Source organism: Chinchilla lanigera, unplaced genomic scaffold (genome assembly GCF_000276665.1).
Source record: "Chinchilla lanigera isolate Chin_1 unplaced genomic scaffold, ChiLan1.0 scaffold00033, whole genome shotgun sequence".
NCBI lineage: Eukaryota > Metazoa > Chordata > Mammalia > Rodentia > Chinchillidae > Chinchilla > Chinchilla lanigera.
In genome coordinates, this window is record NW_004955434.1 from 1,006,770 (window position 1) to 1,031,760 (window position 24,991).

The following is a 24,991-nucleotide window of genomic DNA, read 5'->3' on the forward strand; positions in this document are numbered from 1 at the left end:
AGATGATCTCCTGGAACCGTGAGCTGGCCTGCTGGGCTAGACCCAGGAAATAGCTTCATCTGCAGAGGCTCACCAATGCCAGGACACTGCCAAAGACAAGTGGCCAAATCTCTTCAGCGTCTGAAAGGCCGCACACATGTGAGCAGGGCAGCCAGTGCCTCAGGACCGGACACTGCCCGGTGGTCTGACCCAGAGTGAGAAGGTCGCCAAACAGCCCCACAATTGCTCTCCCTCCTCCCCAGAGTCCTGCAAAACTGATAGGTCCTAGAGGAGAAAGACACTCAGCTGGGCAATGACAGAGCTTTTCAGATCTGAGATCAATGAACAGCTCAGTGAACTCGGGGTGAAGCTCACCCACCTGACTCGATTTCATTTTCCTGTAGCACGTGGCCAAGGGATTTTATGCATAAGAAGTTCTGTAGCCAAGAAATGCACCCATAATTATAAAAATAAAGCAGACTTCATATTTGCACATATATGAGTGGTGATTAAATACATTAAAATCAGTACTTCTCAATTTCAAAGCTGTGTGTCAAAAATAAATGAATAAATAAATACATACATACATACACACACACATACAGAGGTCTAGATGTACGGTTGCACCAGCCTTCAGCAGAAAGAAAAAAAGTGCCTGACCTCTGTCTCTGTGAGCTCAGCTTTTTTAGATTTCACAAATCAAAGAGCTCATGTAGCATTTGTATTTCCAGGGCTAGGTTCTTTGACCTAGCATAATGTTTTATACATTGTTTTTTTTGTGTGTTGTTTTGCTTTTTGTTTTATAGATTTATCCATGTTATTACAAATGTCAGAATTTCCTTCTTTTTATCATTGAAAAATGTCACTATATGTATACATGTATATACACACTATATATCTCCATATATTGTATGTATATACACAGAGACACACACTGCATGTAGGTATCCATTCGTTTGTCCACATATGCTTGTGATACTTCTATATCTCAAGCTATAGTGAATAATGCTGCATGAACATAGGAGTGCAGACATCCCTCTGAGATACTGACTTTGTTTCCTTGGATAAATACCCAGAAGTCAGATTTTTCAGTTACATGGGGAGATATTGATCAAAGGGTGCAAAGTATCAGTTATATAATGAAAAGATTCTAGTGTCTGCTGTGCAGTTTTGGTGTAAATTAATTTAACTGTGATCATCATTAGACAATGAAGACATATATCAAATCACCCTACTATATACACTGGATATATAGAATAGTTGTTGATTAGATATTTTAAAATTGAAATGCCTGACCTCACTGAGAGGAGTTCCTGGGTCCACTAGGACAATTTCAGGTTCTAGGAAAAAACTTCCTCAGGCACAGAATAAGCTAAATGCACACAAAGTGATCTCTAGCTACTTAATGGATCCGACAGCTAATGAAAGGGCAATGCAAATGCAAGCTCGGAACAATCTTACTTACCTTCTTTCCAAGTATTTCTGACACAAATCTGAAACAAGCAACAAACAAAGTTAGAGAAATGTAAGTATTTTCAAACAAATGTATTAAAAGGGTAAAAACATGATCCTTACATGTCCTGGTTCCCATGGAAATATTGCTAATGCTGCTCTTGCTTCAGCAGGACTAACGGAAGTTTAACAAGTAGTAATTACTCTGCTTTTTCATTTGCAGCCATTCTAACACTAGCTGAGCTGTCTGGAGGGCAATATTGCCATGGGCTGTCTATTTCTAGCTTCCCTAACGTGGAAGTTACCGGTTCACACAACAGCAGCACTTACTTCCACAGCCAGGGTCCTCCAAGAGTGGGTACTGGAGTACGGCAGAAGACAAGGCCAATGGTGATTTTAGGAAGTGTAGTGAAAGAACTGAATGGTGATCCTACCAGTGTTGCTGCACGGATGGTGACAACTGTAAGCAAAGGTTTTGAAATGGCTATTTCTGCCCTGGCCCCAAGTTCTAGTTTACTAGCTACAGTTCCCTGTCTTCTGGTATTCTTTAGTTTCAGTATCAAATGTAAATTAAACTTTACAAGAGCCATGAAAGTGGATTTCTGGAAAAACTAAGCATATAACCAGCCAATGGTAAAGGGAAAGTAGGTATTTCCTCCACTTTGAGCATGCAGCAAGCCCTCTGCCCTCCTTTCAAGAGGAAATGCTTAACCTGCCCAAGGCCTCAGAAATGAAAATAAAGTTGGATTTCTAAACCTTATATTAGGATAGGTGTTTTTCCCCGGGGAAATATTTATGCCAAAAGAATTTTCTTCTGTATTTCTTCGATGTTGAATATAACACAATGAATTCTTTATCAATTACTCAAGGTACTAAAGAAGAGCCACTCTCAATCATGTAGAAAGATCCCCATGTGATCAGCATTTCCCCTTGTTATATCACAATGAACACAATGAAAATTCACAGCCTTAAACAATAATATGGCCCACAAACAAAAGCAATCTTGTGAGCAGACCACACACACTTAAAAGCAAATCCAATCTACACAAAGATCCTTGATACAATATAGGAGAGGGTAATTTTAAAAAAAGGAATCCTTCATTTTACCAAGGGATTTATACTAGGATTCTTAAGGTATTTCCTCAAGGATTTAAAATATAATTTGATACACAAAAATAGTATTGATGTGCAAAAGTTTTAAAGTAACACACCAATTTCCTCAGATGGGGTAAACCCACATCCGGTCCATGGCAAATGGGAAGAAGGACTTAAGTGGATACATTCATCTTTCAACCTTAATTCTACATCAAAAAGGATTCCAGAACTTAGTGACATAGCTTGAGATTCTCAGGCTTTTAAAAACAATTTTGCTTCAACTTGTGGGACTAGGGTAGAAAAGTAAGAGGAAGGATGGCCGGAGCAGCGAGAGAAGCGCTGTTCCACGTCAGGAAAAGCATATATATAGTCAGAATCTCTGAAAATATGCTATCTATGCCTTCAATATCTTTGTATACTAAATCATTCTCTTTAAACCTAAAAACTCAGACAGGGGAAACGGAAAAAGAAGGGAAAAAAGAAAAGAAAAAAATATATATACACGAGATAGTTAAGATAGTTATACTACTAATTTCTGTTTGTTCATTGAAAGGAAGGTTTGTGCTATTATTTGAACAATTAGATATCTATATCTTGTACTCTGAGTAACTAATTTAAAGATAACAATACGCAATGTATTAACCAATGTTATTCTCCTATTATCCTGTTTTGAAATTTTGTTTTGTTTTCTTTTTAAAATAAAATAAAAAAAAATAAAACTTAAGAGCCAAACATCAAAGATATTTGCTTTAAAAAATGCATAACTTCCTACCTACCTCTTATTTAGAAGGATGTGAACGAGAAACACACATCTCAGACATATTTTTTGAAACGATTTTAGTGGAGTTGTATTTGCCTACCATAAAATTCCCACTATTCCCTAATTTTAGCAAATTGTCTAAGTTTTGGAACTACCATCATAAACCAGATTTGAACATTTTCATTCCTCCACTAAGATCTGTGAGCCCTTTTACAGCTAATATGCATTCCTACCTTCAGTACCAGCCCATCTCTAAGCTCAATTTCTGTCCTACAGATTTATATTTTCTATACTTTTCATAGAAATGGAATCATATAAGTGCCTTTGTGTATGGTTTCTTTCTCTTAGCATATTTAAAACTAGATCCATGTTGTAGTATATGTCCATAACTCATTCCTTTTTATTGCTGAACGACATGCCACTGTACATTGTTTATTTGTTTGCCAGTTGATGGAAACTTCCATGGCTTCCACTCTTTGGTGTAGGAAAAGCCCTCTGATGGCCCTGGTGATCCAGCTCCTCCTCCTTCTTGCTTGTGGTCCTCAGAGTACAGAATGTACTGTAAATGCAGCAACCTCAGATAAGGAGCACCTGGCCACACCAACGTGGGCTCTGTTGTTTTTCCTGTTAGAACAGAATGTCCTAAAACTCTCTAGCTTACTGACTGAGGTTTCCCCCTTGTATAAAACCCCAGACAGAGCACTGTTTCAGGGTCCTGAGCTGTATTGCAAGGTGGGTCACACACAGATAAGATTCCACTCTTTCTGGGCCTTGGGGGACCCGCTGGCATGAATCCTGAGCTTCTATTACCTGTCACTGCCTGTGTGTGAATAATAACTTACTTCTCTTAACTGTTGTGTAGGATTCTGTGCCTCAGCAGATTCGTGCAAGTGGCTTAACACGTGTGTGGTACTGGTGAGGTGTGGCAAGTCCTCCACTAGGATTTGATACTGGTGCATAGAGAGACTTGATTCATACCTGGCTTCTATGAACAATGATACTATGATTCACATGTAGGTCTTTATGTGGACACATGTTCCCAATGTCTTTGTACACACCCACTTTTTATAATTCAGTCTGCATGTGGAGCCCTATTGTCTGAGGTGGAGATCTCCCCAACGTTGTTTACAACCTCCCCAAAGAGGCTGTGCACAGCCTCCATTGAGTCAAGTTTTATGGTGAACAGCAGCAAAAGAGGCCTTGGTCCTTCCCAAAGTCTCTCTCTAGCTTGTGTGCCATGGATCAAATGTCTTTAAAACCTTGTACTTTTGTAGTACAGTAAGGTCCCACACACAGATGTGGAATGAAGGCAGAAAAAAGAAACCATGGCCTCCTCTCACACAAGTCACTTTGGAAGATGTCCTCTCAGGTCACAGTTTTGGAGAAGGGATGTTCTGTGTGAGTAGGTTACAGATATTCCTGTAGCTATGCAGAACAACTTTTCTTTGGTAGTGAGGGATGTATATACCACCTTGAAAAGAAACACTAAAAGGGTCCAGAGTAAAATCCCAATCTACTGGTAATTTTACATGCTTTACGTATAAAGAACATTTGTCTTCTTTGTAGTTTTTTGTGCCTCTCCATATTTTATACTAGCGGAGCACATGTTCTTTTGGTATTTTTGAGAAAACTTTTGTAGTGAAATGGCTTTCATTAGTCTACCACTGTAACTCATTTTCCCAAACTTCCTGTGTAAGATTTCACCCTGTAAATGAGCCCGCACAGCGCCGTGTGAATCTGCGCATGCTGTAACAAATGCTCCTGAATGGCTTCTGTTTCTCTCTCTTATACTCTCTCTTTTAAATGTTAAATATGAGCATTCAGCACCAAACCACATAGTACAAAGACCTCTAAATAAAGATTCAAAGACCCTGGTTATAAATTTTGGCTCTGTCACTTAAAAGTTACCTGGCTTCTACAATCTGACAGTGATCCCCCAGAAGCCCATGTGATAGAGGCCCCGAGGTTACATAGCTCACTGGAGATGTGTGCGGTGGCCCAAGGGGGATGGGAATCCTGCCAGTCTTTGGGCTCTCGCTCTGCTTTCCCAGCTCACGAGGTGCCTGGTTTGCTGTGCCATGCACTCTTGCCATGATGCGCTGCCCCACCAGAAGCCCAAAGACATGGGGCGACTCAATCAAGTGCAGGAAGCCCAGGACCTTAAGTCCAAATACACCTTTTTCCCTTGTGCATAGCTTCTCTATGGTATCTCATTATACTAGCAGCACACTGGTGAATGCAGGGACTGTGTACAAGTCAGCTTAGGCAGACTCACTTCTCTTATCATAAAAGATACCTCATGGAGATTTTACCAAAGATCAAGCATGGCACTGTCTGAAAAAGCACTTTGTAAATCAAGAACAACTATCAAGTGTTAAAGCAGATTCACTGTAGCAGCAGACACGGCATTAAACAGAACATTCTGAATTGCCATGTGCAGATCCCAAAGGAGTCAGAAGAAGTATCTGATTTGCGCTCTCCCTCTCCAAATCCATCAGTGTAGCAGAAGACTCATCCGTAAGACAAATGAAGACACATGGGCAGGTTACCTCTTTGTCTCCCTGACCGATTCCTCAGTGGTCTCCTTGTATTCTGGAACACTGTTATTCAGATCCATGCAGACTTTGCCAACAAATGCCCGTTGCCCAAATTTATCTGTGAAACACACACACAAAAAGAATCTGAAGGAATCTTTCTTTTCCAAAGTGTTCTTTGTTGAGCCTTTTAGAAATACATTTAATTAAAATAATTATGAAAATGCAGTGTAAAGGAGCATTCAGCATCACACCACTTACCACTTTGGAATAATAACCATGACAGACCCACTCACTACAGCAAGTTGTAGAGGTGTTTCCAAGTATTGTACATCCACATGCCCTGCCTGAGCAGGTAATCACTGGGTGTCCAGTACTTCTTAATCAGCTTTTCCCTTTCCGCACACAGTTTGTCTCTATTTTTACCTGTGTCAACTATCTTTGTCCTCATTTTATCACACAGTGAAGGGGGAACAGCCTCAGATCCTAGGGAAACACTGTACTATTTTTCAGCATACCTGCACTCTGTCTCTTCTCTTTTTTTTCCCTTCCATTTCTCCTCTACTCACAATCTCCCTCCTGTCAAGTACTCCACTGTCGCGCCTTGCATTGAGTCTCGGCCTGTGTATGCATGGTGCTCTCCTTGATGAAACAGCATGGTAAAGTGTTGAGAACATGAGTGGTTCCGTGTGCTGCACTTGGGTTTGATACCTTATCTCTCCAGTTAATTCCTAGGATGACAGATGCTTTTGCTTAAGACCTAGACCTGTATGTTCCCACTGTCCTCTGCTGTATGCAGGGTTATGAAGAATATACACAGTTATGTACACGAGGCTCTGTGTATGCTACTCGTACCATACTGCTGCTTTCCTTAACTGTCACCGTATCAGTAACATTACTTTGGGGAATTTTACTTCATGTCACTAGCAGCTCTGAACACTAATGAACCTTGTACTCACAAGAGCTGCTGGAAGAATTCTGTTTCAGCAAGAAAGTTGAAGGTACATAGGACAATGTTGTTTTTATAAAGTTCCCACTGCTATGATATGAGTTTTTCAAAATGTTTTCTGATGCTCTCTTTCCCCTGTAATTCAGTTTAATACTGGCTATTACATTATTCTCCCTTACAATATCACTTTCATTGTATCACGTGGTCTAAAATCTTGCTGGGATCTTTGATGTTTATTGAAGACCCTCCATAATCTGAGCCATCCCATCTGCCCAACATTCTCAAGCACCGCACCACGCAGTCTTCTCCATTAAACTACTTCCTGCTTCCTGTATCCACCAGTGACACATCCTTGTTCGCACGCCTCTGTCCATCTCATTTCAGATGTTTAGGAGATATTTTATTCTCTCCAAAGTCCAGTTTGGAGGTCCTATCAATGAAACCTTCGCAGATGACCTAGTTGGGTTCTCTTTGCCTCCTCTGATCACTGTAATAATTACTTTCAGTATCACACATTAAGCCTTTGGCATCAATACACCAGCCACCAGCAGTGTCTTCAGTGCATCAGTCAATAGCATTTACTAAGCGCTCGCTACATGCCAGACACTGTACTGGGTGAAAGTTTTAGAATCATCAACCTAAATTCAGTCTCACTTTGGCTTACTAGCTATTCTACCTCGGGCATCGAGTTTTGCCTCTGAACATCAGTTTACCTATTTGTACCAAGGGGACATCAATAACTATCACACAAGGCTGTCTGCAGCTTACTCAATCCATGCAGAGTGCTTGATCCAATGTTGGGCACCTGGTAAGAGCACCACAGATGTTACTAAAATTATTAATCAATCGGTGTGAAGTACTCTGTCTGGCTCTTCTAGGTCAGAGACTATTTTCTCTTTCATTCTCTTCCCAGTATCAAGCACTCTGCCCGGAGTCTAGCCAAGAGACCCAAATAAACTGTTGCCACTGGAAGAATTCTCTAAAAAGCTCCATATTAGTACACAAAATTCAGATCCATAAACATTACTCTGGAATTAGAAACCATAAGTAAATAATCAAATTACTTAAACAAGAAAAATTCAAGGGCCACAATTATACAGAGACACCTAATTACTTGCAGAAAATGCAATGGTCCAATTCTAGCAATTAAGAGGCAGGACTGCCCACCAAATAGTTGTCGTCAGGCCTGGGCTGGCAGTCTTTGCTTGATGTGCACATAAATCCTGCTTTCATCTGCTCACCTGTAATCTCTGCAAGGAGCAGGGATGCATCAGTGTGAATTGTTCCAAAGTAGCAAGCTGTGGTTGTTCCATTCTTTAATGTTCTTCTCTAAAAATAAATCACAAAAACCCTGAATTACATGCGCTCCAAAAAGTCACATGGCATTTACAAGATGAAAATAGAATTCTAGTTTTTAATTTTCAAATGCTTTTATTTAAAGGTATGCCATCTTGATGTGAACTATATTTAAATAAATGGCAAAAGTATTTATATCCCTAAAGTGTTAGCTTAAGAAGTTGATACTTTTAATTTCCTAGAGTCACATACTTCTGTGTTTCAGAATTCACAAAAGTGATACTAATTAATTCCTTATTTCTTAGGATTGTTAGAGGATATCTACATCTTCTTGCATCTAGGAATGCAGAATGAGATTCTTCTATCTACTAACTGGGTAAAATTATTCAGCCTGACTTTTAATTCCACCTGGCAATTTGGTCACATGTATCTGTCTCTTTTGTGTTTAACAATTTTTACTAATAACACGGTAAGCAAGTATAGAATGTGTTCACCTACAAAAAGAACATGAGACGGGAACAGGGGAAACATTTCAGTGTCTTCTTAGAAGACAAGGAACATGGATAAGAAGCTGTAAACAACCTTGGGAAGAGAGGGAGACGCATGCAGGTGCTAGCAGGGAATCGGCCACAAGTCTGTCTGCTGAGAGTTAATGCTTGGCAGGATTCTGCTCCACCATGTTGAAATCACCCAACAACTACTAACCTGTTCCTTGGAAAGATATGCTCTCCGCAGAAACCGGTTAGGGTACAGTTCCCCCAAAACAAGGAGTGAAGTGGTTAAAATGGAGATCTGGCTGATCTCCAGGGTCCCCACTAATCTTCCCCAGACTACCACATGTGTTACTTCCACTTCTCCTGACAAGGCACAGAGGATTCTTCCCCAGAGAAAAAGATTAGCTCTAGAAGAACAATGTCCCCACCACAACGCTTAGAGCCTCTTAAGGGGACTGTGGACTGCTTCTACAGGTCATCCCACGATGATGTTCCCTCATTGGCAGGTGCTAGCTCTACTCAAATCTTCCTATTGGCATTTTAGGGCATCACATTTAAATATGAATGCATGTCCAAAGTTGGACAGACATTGGAGGAAAGTTACTATACAGGGGAAGGGGTATGAGAGAGAATGCAAACTTTTTTTTTTTTTGGCAGAAACATAATCTATATGGTCAAAAGAAAGGTCAGTGTAAAACTATAATTAATAGCCTCAAAGAAATATAATCAGGTATAAATTCCCAAAATAAGAACAGGATGCTTATTAAGAATGAATGCTGATTAAGAAAATCAGAGAACAATAGCTGTCCAAATGTGAAAATATTATATATGATATATCTGGAAGCCAACAGAAAAATTGTAGGACAAATCAGAAGAGAATCTCTTAGGAAGTTAGGAGCAAAAATGTAAAAATGAGTCAAGCCAGGAGATCTAACATTTAGACTCAGAGTTTTCTAAAGCAATTCTTTAAGTAAATGGAGGAGATGAAAATCATCACAGCACAATGAATAAAAAGCAGAGATCAAATAAGTCATATAATTGTGAGCTATTAAGTCGATAAGTTAAAAAAAAAAAAAACAAACAAACCATAAGCTTCCAGAAAAAGAAACCCAGTCATAGAAAAATGAAAGAAATCACAGTGACCCTGCAGTTCTCACCAACAATGCTGGAGGCAGAGGAACAATGCCTTCACAATTCTGGAGAGGTTACTTTTAATGTCGAATTTTATTGCCTGGTAAATTATTAATCAAACATGAAGGCAGAGTACAGAAATGATTAGCTATTCCAAGACCTACAACTTTTACCCCCCATGAACATTTTCCTAGGAAGCTCTCAGAAGATGCATTTTAATGAGAGAGTGACACCAGAAAAAAAGGGTAATCCTGATTCCAAGAAACGAGGATCAATAACTGTGACAGAGGCAAAGAGCACGGCCACATTACAGTAGTATCAGAAAGGGTCCAAATCAGACTGAAATAAGATACTGGGAGGAGGTATGAAGGTCTTTGAAAAGAAAATGGAACTGATACTGCCTGACCCGCTGGAGCACTTGGTAAAGAGGACTGGTTGACCGAACTACTTTGGGGTATGTCTTCTGCAGATGTTTTGAAAGTGTAGAAGAATATTCTCCAGACTGGGTTTTTCCTTAGTTGTTTTATTTTCTCTTGAATTCTCTGCATCAGTTTCCTCCTTTGTGAACTCACAGGGCTTTCTTGAGTAGCATAGGAGTCAGAGCTCAAATGCTTGCAGGAGTGACACGGTTTGGAACGAAGATACCGGGGAAGGGCATGTTCCACCTGGGTATCCTCTACTTGGCATCAGCCAATTCGTAGACAGCCTAGTAATGTCAACTAGTCTTAAAGGTCAAAAGACTTTGGAAGGGGGCTGGGGATTTAGCTCAGCGGCACAGCGCCTCCCTGGCAAGCGCAAGGTCGTGAGTTCAATTCCTGGTACCAGAAAAAAACCAAAAGAACAAAAACAAACAAACAAAAACACTTTGGAAACCTGGATCTTCATGACAACTTTCCAAATTTTTAAGACAGTTTACCCATGAAATAAAATATATCTACTTGCTAGTATAGAATATTTAGAATCTGTGTGCACTAGAAATAGATCAGCGCTCCACTAGAATTATGACTCCAGATGAAAAGCTAATATCATGACAGAATTTGATCTCCAGCAACTAGAAAAAGGTCTAGTGTGCATTCTAGTGTGTGCTCAGCCAGTACTGGCTGAATGAACACCTAGGAAAGCAGAACTACTAAAACAGTAAGAGACATAAAATGAACTAAAATTATCTTCAGGTGAATAGGGTAGAACAGTGTTTCCTCAAGAAGAATGGTTTATCATACCAGTAAGACTGAATTAATGATTTTAAAAAATTAGGCTAGGACATTGTGTAAGGACGTAGCAAGAAAGAAAACTCAAACACATGAAAGTAGATTCAGAAGCACCAGTGTCTTTGTCATAGTACTTACAGAAAAAGAGCTAATTAGAGGGAAGAATACACTGTATGAAAGACACACACAAAGGGAAAGAAGAGAGATACACAAAGAGAAAGAGAGAAACAGAGACGGGCAAAGAGAATTACATTCCCCAGAACAGAGGACAAGCGTTCACCTATTGAAAGAAGTACTCGTTAAAAAAAATGAATGGGTAAAAACAAAAAATCTACAAAATCAAAACTACACTGAGATGCCTCACATCTATTAAGATGGGGCTGGGGATTTAGCTCAGCGGCACAGCGCCTGCCTGGCAAGCACAAGGTTGTTAGTTTGATTCCTGGTACTGGAGAAAAAACAAAAACAAAAACAAACAAACAAAAAAAATTATCATCTATTAAGATGGGCATTATGAAAAAAAAAAAAGATAAGTGCTATGAGGTTTATGGAAGAAAGCAATTTCTTCTAACACTGTTGTTGAGAATTCAAGTTAGTGTAGCTCCTGTAGAAAACCGTATAGAAGTTTCCTAAAAATAAACACAGAGCTATGATATGACCTACCAAACCCACTGCTGAGAATATATCCAAAGGAGATGTCATCAAGATCTCCAAGAGACGTCTATACTCTCGTGTTCACTGCAGCATTATTCTCAGTGGTCGGGTAGCAGAATCAACCTGAGCGGCCATCAACAAATGAATTATAAAAAAGTTGTGGTATGCATACCCAATGGAATGGTAGTCAAAAACAGAGAAGAAATCTTGCCATGCTATGTGAAATAATCTCAGATATAGAAAAAGACTTTATCAAGAGAGAAAATATGCACTGCTAAAATTTTCAGAGCAATCATAAAAATTAAGCTTTTATTAGGTCACAAAATAAATCTCTCAATTATTCCCAAGATAGTAACACAAGTCATCTTCACTAACCAGAATAAAATAGAACTCAAAATTAAAACAGAAGTATAATCGAAATTTTTTTTAAATTCTGAAAATTTTAAGCACCTTTCTAAAGTCCTGCTTTGAAGATGAAGTCAAAGTGGAAAAGTTGACTATTTTGCAACGGAATCAGTCCACAGATACTGGACTGTTAGTCCCTTTCTTGGGGCCAGGCCTGAGCCCAGCAGTCTGTGGGATAAGGAGAAAGGAACTAACAGGAGGAGAAAGTATAGTTTTAAATTAGACTGGAATTAACGAACAATACTGGAAAGGCTAGGGATCTGCCCAAATTACAGACAAAGGGCAAGGCAGGGAGAGCCCCCTGGGAGGGAAGGAAGGGGAGAAAAGAAGGAGGGAAGAAGAGGCGGGCAGAGGGAGGGAAAGAACCCAAAGCTGTTTGCTCCTACTGAGTTCAGCTTACTGAATGAACCAGCTACACGGTTGTTACGTGTGTAACTTTAAAAACTAAGAGAAGCCGTCTTCATCCAGGTTTGCTTGGGCTTCCCAGGCCCCTAGTCCACTTTAGCCTCTCACAAGTCTTAGAGAGAGCTATTAATGACTACTCTGCAGTTCCCCATTCATAGGGAAATCTGTCTAGCACAACAACAAAGTGTCGACTCTATTTCCTAACCTTTTCTTAGCTACCAGTTCTTAACAGAAAGGGTTTTGAGACCAAGTTTTATGAGCTCAAAGAAATTCCCCAGTGAAGATGACCATAAACTTCAAACTAATTTCCAGTGATGGGGGAGGTGGTCTGGCTCCCCCTGCTCCCTTTCACTGAGGAGCTTACCTTCTTTTCCCCTAACTATCACTTGGGCAGATTCCCATTTTCTGTTCTTTCTAGTTCATTTCAGTCCTGTTTGAAACTGCAATCTCTTGTTCAGTTCGTAGTATTTAAAAGGAGACATTCTAGGTTTGGCTTACTGGGATTTTTCCCTTTAATAATCACAGGAAATTTTTGCTAATACATATTTTAAATAATCTGCAGAATAATTTATCACTGCCATAATTGATGGAGCAAATTTGTTGAAGTAAGTCTATGAATGTTTTCCAGGGGAGAAAACAAAAAGCAAAAACATTATTAGTTTTATTCCTGGCTACTTCCTTTGTATTTCTTTGTCTTGCACTAGAAAACCTTCAGCCCAGAAACAGTTTCTATGGAGTAACTCTCAAGTTTCTTGAACTACATGGGCCTTCTCGTAATCCAAAACACAGGATGGACAAATGCACATGCTTGTCAGGAATGAAACCTTTGTACTCACTGATGGAGAATACTTAAATCTCTGATATTTACAGACTCTTTCCTGAAGGATATATGGCCCCTGACTTCTATCTTTCTAAGCACAAAAGTCTGATCTAGCTGAACTCTTTCATCCTATAGCATCTTCACAATACGTGTTTTTGAAAATACATGGGATTAATTTCCTTAAATTTTAGTAGGAGGAACAGATATGCTTCATCTGACAAGTGTAGTTTTAAAAAGTCATATACACAGTATAAATTCCATAACTGATTTCTTCCCCTGGGCCAGCCAATAGGAACTTATAGCCAAATTTGTGACAAACTCTAACAGAAGCATGTGTCCCACCCCTAGGACATGGGTTGGCTTCTTGATTTTATTTTATTTTTCCCACTTCCTTTTTGTTCTTTGCTGTGATTTGATGACTCATTTTCTTTTGTTGGATACTATGCAATTTTAAGCTATCTCAAACCATTTTTAGAACAATGTGAAGTATAAATAAATTCTAAGAATAAACATTTGGTGTGGTTAACACAATTCATTAACACAGTGTACCAATTCATTAACCAGTGTACCACAATTCATTAACACAGTGTAACTTCATACATAGCTTTCACCCCTTCTCAGTTTTTCTCATGTCATGTGGAGGCACGCTAAATATATATGTAAGCCCCACCATTACACTGAATTTATAAGTAAGCAAGGCAAGTGTATAAATGTGAACACTTGCTTCTGCTCTGAAGGTTGGAATGATGCAAGATCAGGGAAAGTGGCAGGATGACTAAACCAGTCAGTGCAGACGTAATGCTGTCAACACCTTACAAGAAAAACTATCAGTGGATCCAAGAAATCCAAGAGTGATGGGCCAGGGACCTAGCTCAGCAGCACGGTGCCTGTCTGGCAAGCACAAGGCCCTGAGTTCGATTCCCTGTACTGAAAAAAAGGAAAGAAATCCAAGAGTGTACAGCCCAAGGGTACTGAATGGCAGGAAGCAATGGTCAGATGAAAATGGATTTGCAGCTTTAGGATCTGATTGCTACATGTTCGCCGGTTGTGGGCACAGAGTTGCAGTAGAAAGGAACTGATTTTCTTGAAAGAGTGGAGGGAAGAGCTTTCAGTCGCTGTGTAGTTGACACTACAGCCACTGTTCACTGACTGAACGGGCTCCAGCGCTCCCTCTAGTGGCATTCACGCTCAAGAGGGCACATGGGACCTGTCCATTATTCCCTCCTGGCAAACCTGCCAAAATAACGTGATGTTCTTCTACCAGTAATTTGAAATTTTAATTTTTTATTTCCTTGGATATTTTTAAAGAAAACCTATGGCACTCTTACAATGTGCTAGGTACCTTTTTAAGAACCTCACAAATAGGGGCTGGGGATTCAGCTCAGTGGCACAGTGCCTGCCTGGCAAGTGCAAGGTCGTGAGTTCGATTCCCAGTACCAGAAAAAAACAAACAAACAAACAAACAAAAAAAAAGAACCAAAAAAAAAAGAACCTCACAAATATTGACTTGCTGAATTATTACAACAATTTTATGAAGTAGGTACTATGATTATCTGTACTTTTTACAGATGGGGAAAATGAGTCACAGAACTTTTCAAAGATCACATAGCTATTCCATATGGTCTTCAGAACAGCATCACAAAGTGACAGGAATAAGGGAACACACACATGCATTCAACTCAAATTTGGTAATGTAAAGCACAAGAATTATATGTAAAAGAGAACAACAGAGAGCCCACCAGATTAGAGATTTTAGTAATTTAGACTCAAAGTCTCTTTTTGCCACTGACTGGCTGCGTAGGTGAGGTGGACACAAAGTCACTGAGCTGTGATAAAACTAAAAAATATAACTGTCGCTGGGCAATGTGGCATACACCCATAGACCCAGCACTTTGGGACGCCAAAGTAAAGGACTGCACCAAGGGCCCAGTCTGGGAAACTTACTGAATTAGCAAGACTCTGTTTCAAAATAAAGAATAAAAAAGGGGTGGGGATACAGCTCAGTGCAAATGTGCTGGGTTTTAGTCTCTAGCACTGCAAAACAAACAACAATTGTTATGGTTTATCTAAGCCTTAACTTCTGACGCTGGATAGCTTAAACCTGCCTCTAGAGATGGAGTTTGTGTAAATGACCAAGCATGGTACAATACGCACATACAGGATACTTACAACAACTCTGGTGTAGACTTCCTCGGCAAGCTCAATGCTCTGGAATTTATGTTCTGTAGGAAACGTGTAGTTCTTCAGCCATTCCAAAAGTGGCAGGTCCACGTTACTCCCAGCAAAGGAGTACTGAGGGGCATGGATGTGTGTGTCTACCAGCCCAGGTATGAAGAACTCACTGGAAATTAACACGAGAGGAAAAGCATTTAGTAACATCTTCAGTGTCTTTCTGTCATCTTTAAAATCACACATTCTTTGACCATCACTTAACTGATCGTCCCACGCCGGTTTATAGCAGTCTAACTAACAGCAGTATGTCTTCCTATTGTCAAGAGGTCTGGAAATAAGCTTATGCTCCGCTAGGAAAGAGAGCTTTGTGTCAAAATGGTAGGTGCAGGGCTAACTGGAGAGGACAGTGAGAGGAAGAAGCTCAGCACTAAACAGAAGCAAAGCAGTCGGCTCACAAGAACAGAGGGAAGCTAGGACCTTACTCTATGACTCTGGTCTCACAACTGGGTGATTGTAGGTCAGACAGCAAAGCTGGGACAGGAGGAGGTCTGAGAATGTCTAGGGCTAGGCTGAGGGAGGTACACATGAGTCAACAGTGAGGATGAGAAACAGAGTGCTATGGCTTTGGTTCCACGGTCGCCTTGGTCTTGGCTGACTGCAAGGTAGCTAGTCCTTCCTAGTAGGCCCCAGGTACTAGTTCTGAAACAGAAGCACAAGACCAAACTGGGGCTGGTTAGGGACAGGTGATCTGAGGAGATCAGAACACAAATGGGCCACTGGTTGAAATGGTTAAGTGAGGGAGTGTCTGTGCTGCGCGTACCATTCCCAGATGTTTCTAATCATCCCTGCTGCTGTCTGCATCCACCAATTAGTATTCGCATTCCCCTGCATTCTTACAGCTGACCCATTCCTACAGCGCTGATCCGCTTCTCCAGGGTCTCGGAAGTCTCTAAACTTATCCAAATGGCTGTTAGAAGACGGTGTGCACTGCCACTACTATCGTCCTCATCCTGCGAGCAGTGACCACAAGCGCCCCTTGTTCCTCAGCACGGTTTCTTATGGAAATCCAGGAAGAGGAAGGAACAGCAACACCAGAGTTACTGTACTAATTTTCATGCGTACTCCCCACATTCTTCCAAGCTACCGAGAGGCAGTGGGGAGGAGGAAGGGATAGGAGCTGTGAGTACAACTACAAGCGCAATTAAACTGTATGTGCAGTCATCCTGGCTCCCTGGACTGTGGCTAGTGACCAGCTCAATTGTCAGAATGAGCTCACAGAAGGGCAGAAGCTTGCTTCGCATCTAACAAGCGCAAAGCTACAGCATGAGGTGTTTCTGGTTTTTTGTTGTTGTTGTTGTTGCTGTTTTTTCTGGTACCAGGAATCAAACTCACAACCTCGCGCTTGCTAGGCAGGCGCATGCCACTGAGCTAAATTCCCAGCCCCCAGGGTAAGGTGTTTCAAACCAGGTGTTTAAATTCCCACTTCAATATGGCTCTTGCTACGTTATCATAAAGACAACTTCCAAGGAATGAAAGTGTCTTCAGAATGAAACCTGTATTTTTTTTTCTTTTACTTTGGAAACACAGTTGACCTGAAACAAGATATCATATTTAAGATATCTGGCAGAAAACAAGTATCCCCTTTCCGTTTTTCAGTGCTGGGGATTGAATCAAAGGCCTCCTGATGCCAGACCAAGTGCTCTGTCACTGAGCTCTACACTCCCAGACCACTATATATTATTTTGAGACAGAGACTGACTACATTGTCCTGGCTGGCCATGAACTTGGGATCCTCTCGCCTCAGCCTTCCCATTAGCTGTGATTACAAGTGTATGTAACCACACCTGGTCAAGTAATCCCATATCCAAAAAACAAATCAAGCAAGCTATAGAAACATGGACCTAAACATAGGAAACACATTTTATACCAATATTAAAAGTCACTAAAATTGCAGCTCAAACATATTTCTCAACATAGGTCTTCCCTAATCATGATGTTAGAGCAATTATTTTCCAGCTCCATATTCTGACAGTTTATCAGTCATTTCTCTCCCCTTTCCATTACTTCTTTTTTGGAAGATAACACAATTCGGAAGATAAACTCTGCAAGGCCCGGCTAAGTGTACACGGTAGGCTCAGCAGATATTTGCTGAAGAAATATATGAATATGGCAGCTTCCGGTTCTCAAAGTTCTGTCCTTTAGACTGCTCTTCTCTTCCTTCCCATCACCCCAGTTAAACAGCTAATTAATGTGGACAGTCCTTCTGGCTCCCTAAGGCAGCTTTCCTGTCACTGGAGCCGGTGACTGGCTCCCAGAGGAAGGGAAGAAGTCGGTGACTTACTGGTGGCTCAATTCCCTCACGTCACATGACTTGAAGCCCCATTCTTCGGCTAGTTTATCTTGCTGAGATGCTTCTTCTAAAAACATTATCTTTAAAAGAAAGAAAGACAAAATCACAGATCAACGAATCACCAGTTATTTGCTGTCATTAAATACATGCGTCTTTTTAAGGAAGCCTGTACTGTTGCTGAGGTTTTGGGGGTGGTTTTTTTTGGGTAGGGGGATTGGTACCAGGAATTGAACTCAGAACCTCGCACTTGCCAGGCAGGCACTGTGCCATTGAACTACATCCCTGGCCCTGCTGAATCAATTTTAAAAGGTATTTGATAGCAAATGGAATTGAGTTTAGAGACAAAAATGACAAGAGTTTGCCTTTGGTCACTACATGTAAACGGTAACTTCTCCTTTGCTGCCATAATGTGATACACCAAAACTTCTAGGTATTGAAAATAGCTAAATCAAAATGAAGAAAGGGAAGAATTCTTTTAGAAAATGTACTTTACCTTGAATGAAAAGGTCTTTGTGAGGCTGCTCTGGGGAAGCCCAACCCTGGGGTGCAGAAGTAATGACATAAGGCAATTAATTAGCACTAAATGTAACTGCCCATGAAAACTGCCTGAAGGGTGAGTGTGCTGTGGACCATGTTGCTATTTAGATGCTAGACAGCTTCTGTAAAGAGGTCTTCTGTGTTTTTCTAGTGTCCCGTGTAGTAGACCCTCAAGGGAGGTAGGTAAGAAAGGGATTGCTCAAGTTAGGATTGTGAAACCTAAAGGCAGCAGCTGGGCAAGCATGGGGGTCTCTAACTCTCTCGGTCTGATCTGATATTCCCATCCACCACCAGCGGATAACACTACGCACACTTCACAGGACTGAACACCCAACAGCTTCCAGTGGTTGTTTAGTAGTTAGGTAAAGGTCTAACTCTCCAAAAACTGACAGAATAAAGTCCCCATCCCTGTTTCTGGTGAGGTTTTTTCCCTCATCAACACCCAAACTAGAATGCACTGGACTCCTCATACTGGATCTTGATTTTTACTAGTATCTTCATAAAGCTCTGACAAGCTCCAGCCTAAACAAGACCCTACCACTCGCCACTTAGAAAAATCTTCGCTGTGACTTCTTTTACTGCCCCTCCATAAGCAGCAAACTCCCCTACATCTTCATACATACTCTCAATGTCTCCATCTAAGAATGGGGCTGCCCCGATGGCCGCTCAAAGGGCAGGTATGTATATCTCAGGGCAAGGGAATGAGTTTGGGATCCTCTGCATTCCCCATGGCCTGTGTCAAACCATTTTCCTGCAGCACCGTGTAGGCAAACAAATCTGCTCCCTTTGTTTCAAGGGCATCTTTCCTCCCCCTGCGAGGTTCCTCTTTACCAACTTTTCCCTTGTTTTCCCACTTCGTTGTTGCCTGCCTTATACTGTCTCTCCACTCCAACGCTTCACCATTCCTTAGGGCTTCACCCCCTTTGAGACCATGCTCAACTATTTCTATAAGTGCGTTCTCAGTCATTTGTTCTATTTCACGTCAGCCACGGAAACCATGACCACCCCTTTGATGTGTCCACAAACCACAACTGTTCCACCTCCAAAGCCACTGAATCTCATATATGACCACACTTTCTTCTTTCCTCTTTACGACTATAACCAATGTTCTACCCCAATGAGCCCTCTCTTTACCTTCTCCTCCCGCTACTTTTTCCCAGCCCCCTAGGGAATCTTCTTTCACTATTTTCAATGCCCAGATTAGATCCCAGCACACATGGTTTCAGATTTCCATTTTCTTTTTCTGGGGGGTAGTACTGGGAATCAAACTCAGGACCTCACGCCTGCCAGGCAGATGCTGCACCACAGAGCTGTATCCCTGGCCCTCCCATTGTCTTTTAATGTATACTTGAGACAGTTAATTCCACCATGACGCAATCCAGCTCTCCTTTTCTCTGAGTGGACAAGTTTGGAGCAAGGTACGCAACACAATAGATCGAATACCCACCAGCACCAGGCTCAGAGGTGCTCTCAGCGACACCTGCACCTGGCACCCTCTGACACTGCTGTAGCACTGTGGAGTTTGCTGTCAATAAAACTGACAGATGATGTAATTGCCTACAAACCAATCATTAATATTTTTGATGATAGATTATAAAATTTTTGTCAAATAATTTAGGAGTTCAAGATTAATCAACAGGGGCTGGGGATTTAGCTCAGTGGCACAGCACCTGCCTAGCTAGCACAAGGTCGTGAGTTCAATTCCCAGTACTGGAAAGAAAAAAAAAGAAAAAAGATGATTGATCAACAGTGCTGTACTAAAACTTTGTATTCTCATTTACTTGACTTTTATAAAAAATGTTTCTCAGCACTCACATTCACAGAAATGTACAATTAAAAAATCATGCAGTTCCTATTTCATTCTTCCAGCAAGTAACACGAAATCACAGATATATTACACAGCCTTTTTATTTTACATGTGACAAATTATCTTTCAAATTTTATAATACACATTTTTAAATTTCCTTGTGTTCCCAGGAAATTTTAAGCATTTAAATAATGTCCACAAAATATTCTGCAATGGCTGATCAATAAAAGGCTTTCAAGTTGTTATGGTGTATGTCTAGTAGTCCTCCCAAAGTCTCATGCAGCCTACATGGGGCTTTTTCAGAGGTGGCTAAATCTAGAGTGTATGACTGATTCATGGTGCAGTTCTGGGTTTAAGGTGTGCTGGGGCTAAGGGTGGGTGATTGCTGGGTCAGTCCACTGCCTGGATTGGCACAGCCCTCATGCCAGAAGACTGCATACAATACAAAAGGCAGAAAGAGGCTTGTCTCTCTCCCTTTTGCTTTTGCTGTCTTCTGCTGCCATGAACTATTGCTCCTCTGCCATGCCTCCCTGCTTTGGAGCCAGCTGATTATGGACTGAAACCGCTGCAAACCGGGAGCCAAATAAACTTTTCCTCCTTTCACTTTGAGGTGTCAGGTTTTTTGTCTTAGCAACGAGAAAAGCAACATAGACACAATTGTAAAAACATATGGTGTTAGTTTAAAAACTCTATAAAGGAAAGTAGATTAAAATTGGCAACTGAAGAAAAAAAATATGTAACATTTTAAACCATTAAAAAGGAGCAAGTTCATGGTTTTTAAAAAATAGATTAAGGTTCACTGTATCTTGTTTCCATCAGAATTATTTTTAAAATACAATTCATAGCTTAATGCTAACATGCATATATCTAAATTTTTTCTAGAAATTATCAGCCTTCCACATACTTAAATTTAACAAAAACTTTTTAAATTGTGAAAGTTCTTTTAAATTGTGAAAAATCTTTAAATAAAGATTTAAACAATTCCCTTAGAGAGCACATTGGTAACAAAGCAATGAGGACTTCTTCAGTACTCCAAGAGTACTTTTCCAGTCAACTCAGGTTCCAGCCATCCACAGCACTGATTTTAAATCTGCCCTCTCTCTAGGTTTCTCATCCTATCTAGCCCTGGAGTGTGTTCCACACCTGTGCAATAATGAAAAGTTGCAAACAATCTCAAAGTCGACAAGTCAGTAACTGGCTCAATGTAAATAATCAGTGAGCAATTAAAATTGACAGTAGAGACTTATATGGACTAAGTGGAAAGTTATCCTTGATACAGCATTGAACATTTTTTAAAAGCTAGGTGTCGGGGTTTCTACCTAGATGCCCCCCCACAACTAGATGCCATGAGTGGAGCGTTGAGGTGGTCATTGAATCATGAGAGCGTGATGTTTATCAGTGGATGAGTTTATCGCTAAACTCGATGCTAGAGGCTGAACCCAGGTTAGAGGAGGTGGGTCACTGGGTGCGTGGCCTGGAAGGTCTGTTTCCCTCCTTCCTCCCTTGATCCCTCTCTGCTTTCCACCACCACACCATGAGCTGTTTCTCCTCTGCCATGCCCCACCGTCACACCATCCTGCCTTGCAGCCAGCTGACTATGGACTGAAATCTCTATAAACTGTGAACGAAAATAAACCTTTCTTCTTTAGAGCAATGTGTGTTCCATAATGTTTCTCAGCAATGAAAAATTAACTAAGACAGTAGGTCATGCATATGGTATGATCACATTTTTTTGTAAAAGAATGGTGTGTGTATCCATATATGTGTTGAAATGGTGGTATGTCTAAATATTAATATTGGTTATCTCTTAGCCAAGCGTGAGGGTACATGCCTGAAATCCCAGCACTTGGGAGGCTGAGACAGGAGGGTTACCTTGAGTTCAAGGCCAGCCTAAGCTATATAGTTAGTTCAAGGCCAGCCTGAACTACATAGTGAGAGCCTGTGTCAAAAAAAGAATTGGTTATATCTTCATAGAAGTTGGGAACTTTTTTTGTCTTTATGAGACAGGGTCTCACTATGCAGCTCAGGCTGGCCTTGAATTCACAGCAATCCTTCTGCTTCAGGCTCTTGAAGATTGCAGGAGTGCACCTACTGTCTTAGTTAATTTTTCATTGCTCAGAAACATTATGAAATACACATCAAGGGAGGAAGGAGGGAAACAGACCTTCCAGGCCATATATTCACTTACGAAATGCTTCCTGTGTGCCCTGTACAATAAACTGATAGATGGCTGTAAGTTATGCTGCCTAGAGGAGTGAGTGCTATGCTGAAAGACGAAGGAAAGTAAATGCACAGACCGAAAGGTGGGGTGCGATGGTTGCCCTAAGACATGCTGTTTGAGCACGGATTGGCATGCAGTTGGGGAGAGGCCCTCTGGCTATTCTGGGAGGGGCGTTCTGGGTAGAGGGAGCATCTAGTGCAAGGGCCCAAGATGCAGATGCACCTGGCATGCTTTGAATCCCCAGAGATGCCAGTGGGAACTCCAGATAAGGACTACGTGAAACAGTGGTACAAACCAGATCAAGGTGGTAGCCAGTTTGTAGGGTATAATATAATATAATATAATGAAGAAATTAAAGATTTACTTTAAGAAAATCTCTAATGTTTTTGAAAATTTAACATAGCAAAAGTATAAAACATGATTGATGTTTTCTTCATGAGGTAATGGCTTTTTCATCCGAGGTTGCCTAGACTCTTGCAGTCATTCACTCACTCATTCACCATCCAGCATGTGCCGGGCACAGCCCACGGCCTTCTTCACCGGCCGTAGTCTCAGTCTAGGCTGACAGGCACACACACAATTCATCAAAATCCAAGTTTCATGAACTCTTAGATGGTTTCGGCTGGCGAGGACCTTCTCACCCAAACCCCTTGTTTTCCAGATGAAAAAATGGAGCTTCTGTTTAGCAAGCAGCTCCAAGTACTTTCTTACTTGAAACTGGGACTCTCTAGGATGTGCACTAGCAAGAATGTCAGGGGTACTAAAGCCCAAGCGGGTGAGTGATGGCTGCTCAGGAATGCAACAAACCTCTGCTGGATGGAGGCTTCAAACACCACATGGCAAATTCGGGCAAGAGGCCTGTTGCCATGCAATGGAATAAACTGCTCACCGGCGCATTGTGAGACAGGTTAGCTGTGCAACGAAATAAGGCAACGCACATCTCTACCCATTCCACGAAGACTTCCTCAAGTCACTAAGACGGCAGGTGAAACAGGATAAAATCATGAAGTTTCAAAGATTTCTGAAGCTCTTGCAGAGATGAAAAATGACATGTTAGCTCAATTCATGTCAAAACATGAATGGAAAAGAAAGGTGAAGTGACATTGCCTTTAAAAAAAAAAAAAAAAAGCCTGTCCTATACAGAAAGAATGAAGTAGATAATGGCACAAAGGCATTAAAGAGTAGCATAAGAACCCTAGCTATCTGAATCCAATGTGTTCCTTTTATAAAGAAGAAAACAGACCAAGTTATGTGAATGCCAAGGTAGAGTGGCCAGGAGTGTCTGCTGGATTAGACCCGTTTCCCAGAGATTCCTGCACATCTATGGCTGCCTTCCTCATATACCAAGGGTCAGCAAGTTTCCCTAAAGTCATTTGTATTTCCCATATTTTTTCACATGTTATAAAATATTGTATAAATAATATAAATATAAAATAATATAAAATATTATATTTTATAACATTCTTCTTGGGCTGCAGGTATAGGTCAGTGGTAGAGTGCTTGCTAGCATATGTAAGACCCTGGATTCTATCCCCAGCATGGCAATAAAATAAAATTCTTTTAAAATTTTTCAATCATTTCAAAACTATACTTCACTCACTAGCCATGTAAAATCAGGCAGTGGGGTGGATCAGGCTATCGTTGCTAACCACGGGTGCAGACTATTGTAAAGATGCTAGTAACCTAAAATTGAACAGCTGGGAAATCACCCTTGTGGCTTACCTAAGTATTTCTTGGAAGTTTTATCATTATTTATGATTGGTTTTCATTGTCAATAATATTTAATCATTTTTAACTTTTGTTAACAAAGCTCTATTTGCTATAGAAAATAACTACTGCTTGACAAATAAAAACCACCTTTAAAAAGAAACTAAGATGTCCTCCAGTAGGTGAATAAAGTATAATACTATACATGGAAGAAACGAAAGATTTGAAAAGCGAGGGTTGGCAATCATTATTATAACAGATGATTCACGTAAATGTCATCAATGAATGTTAAAACTAGTGGGGGAAATTTTAGTGAGGAGCAGGATATTTGTATCATTATCGTAGTATCTCCCCATAAAATTTATTTTACAGAGAAAATAGTATGCCTGGCATCCTCCGAAATTTTGAGTATTTAATATTACATATGTGGTAGGGTTGTCAGAAAAGAAGATTCCTTCGGAATATTTAGAATTATAGGGGCCGGGGATTTAGCTCAGTGGCACAGTGCCTACCTAGCAAGCATGGGGTCCTGAGTTTGATTCTTGGTACCAAAAATAAATGAATAAATAAATAAATAGAATTATATTTAAGCCCCTAAAGGCTTTTGCATTTCCAATGGGGCAGCTGCAGTTGGGTGCAACTGGTGCCATGTTTCTCTCTGAACCATACATATTTTTAATTGGTGACGCTACCACTGCCAGCGCGGATGGGGTCCATGTCCCAGGCCCGATGGGGTCAGCCTTCCGAAGAAGAGCATATTTATGGATTCCATGGTTGAGGCGTGGTTTCATAAGCTATACGCTATCCCATCCCCGCTGCCTCATGCTGAAGTGATCCAATCTTACTGTGGTGAGGAGTTTGGAATCTGCTTCTTCTCTAAAAGCAGTGACAGGCACCGATCTCTCCACATTTAGTGGAACTCTTCAGTCTGTTTAATAGTACTTGCTGAGGCAGGCAATGGATAGGATCTTGTGCGGTTTTATTGTGCAGACCTGGATATTTAGGGGAAAAGAAA

The 24,991-nt window shown here is 40.8% G+C and overlaps 1 protein-coding gene across 1 annotated transcript in view; it reads right to left on the reverse strand.

The window, feature by feature from the left end:
• The window catches only part of Gda (guanine deaminase), a gene marked incomplete in the record, with an annotated part of 67,026 nt that overhangs the window by 23,382 nt on the left and 18,653 nt on the right, over positions 1-24,991 (reverse strand). Inside the window, 5 exon segments of the mRNA XM_005388518.2 lie at positions 1,445-1,472; positions 5,836-5,941; positions 8,011-8,098; positions 15,352-15,523; positions 17,696-17,784. Coding sequence (XP_005388575.1) covers positions 1,445-1,472; positions 5,836-5,941; positions 8,011-8,098; positions 15,352-15,523; positions 17,696-17,784 — 483 coding nt within the window.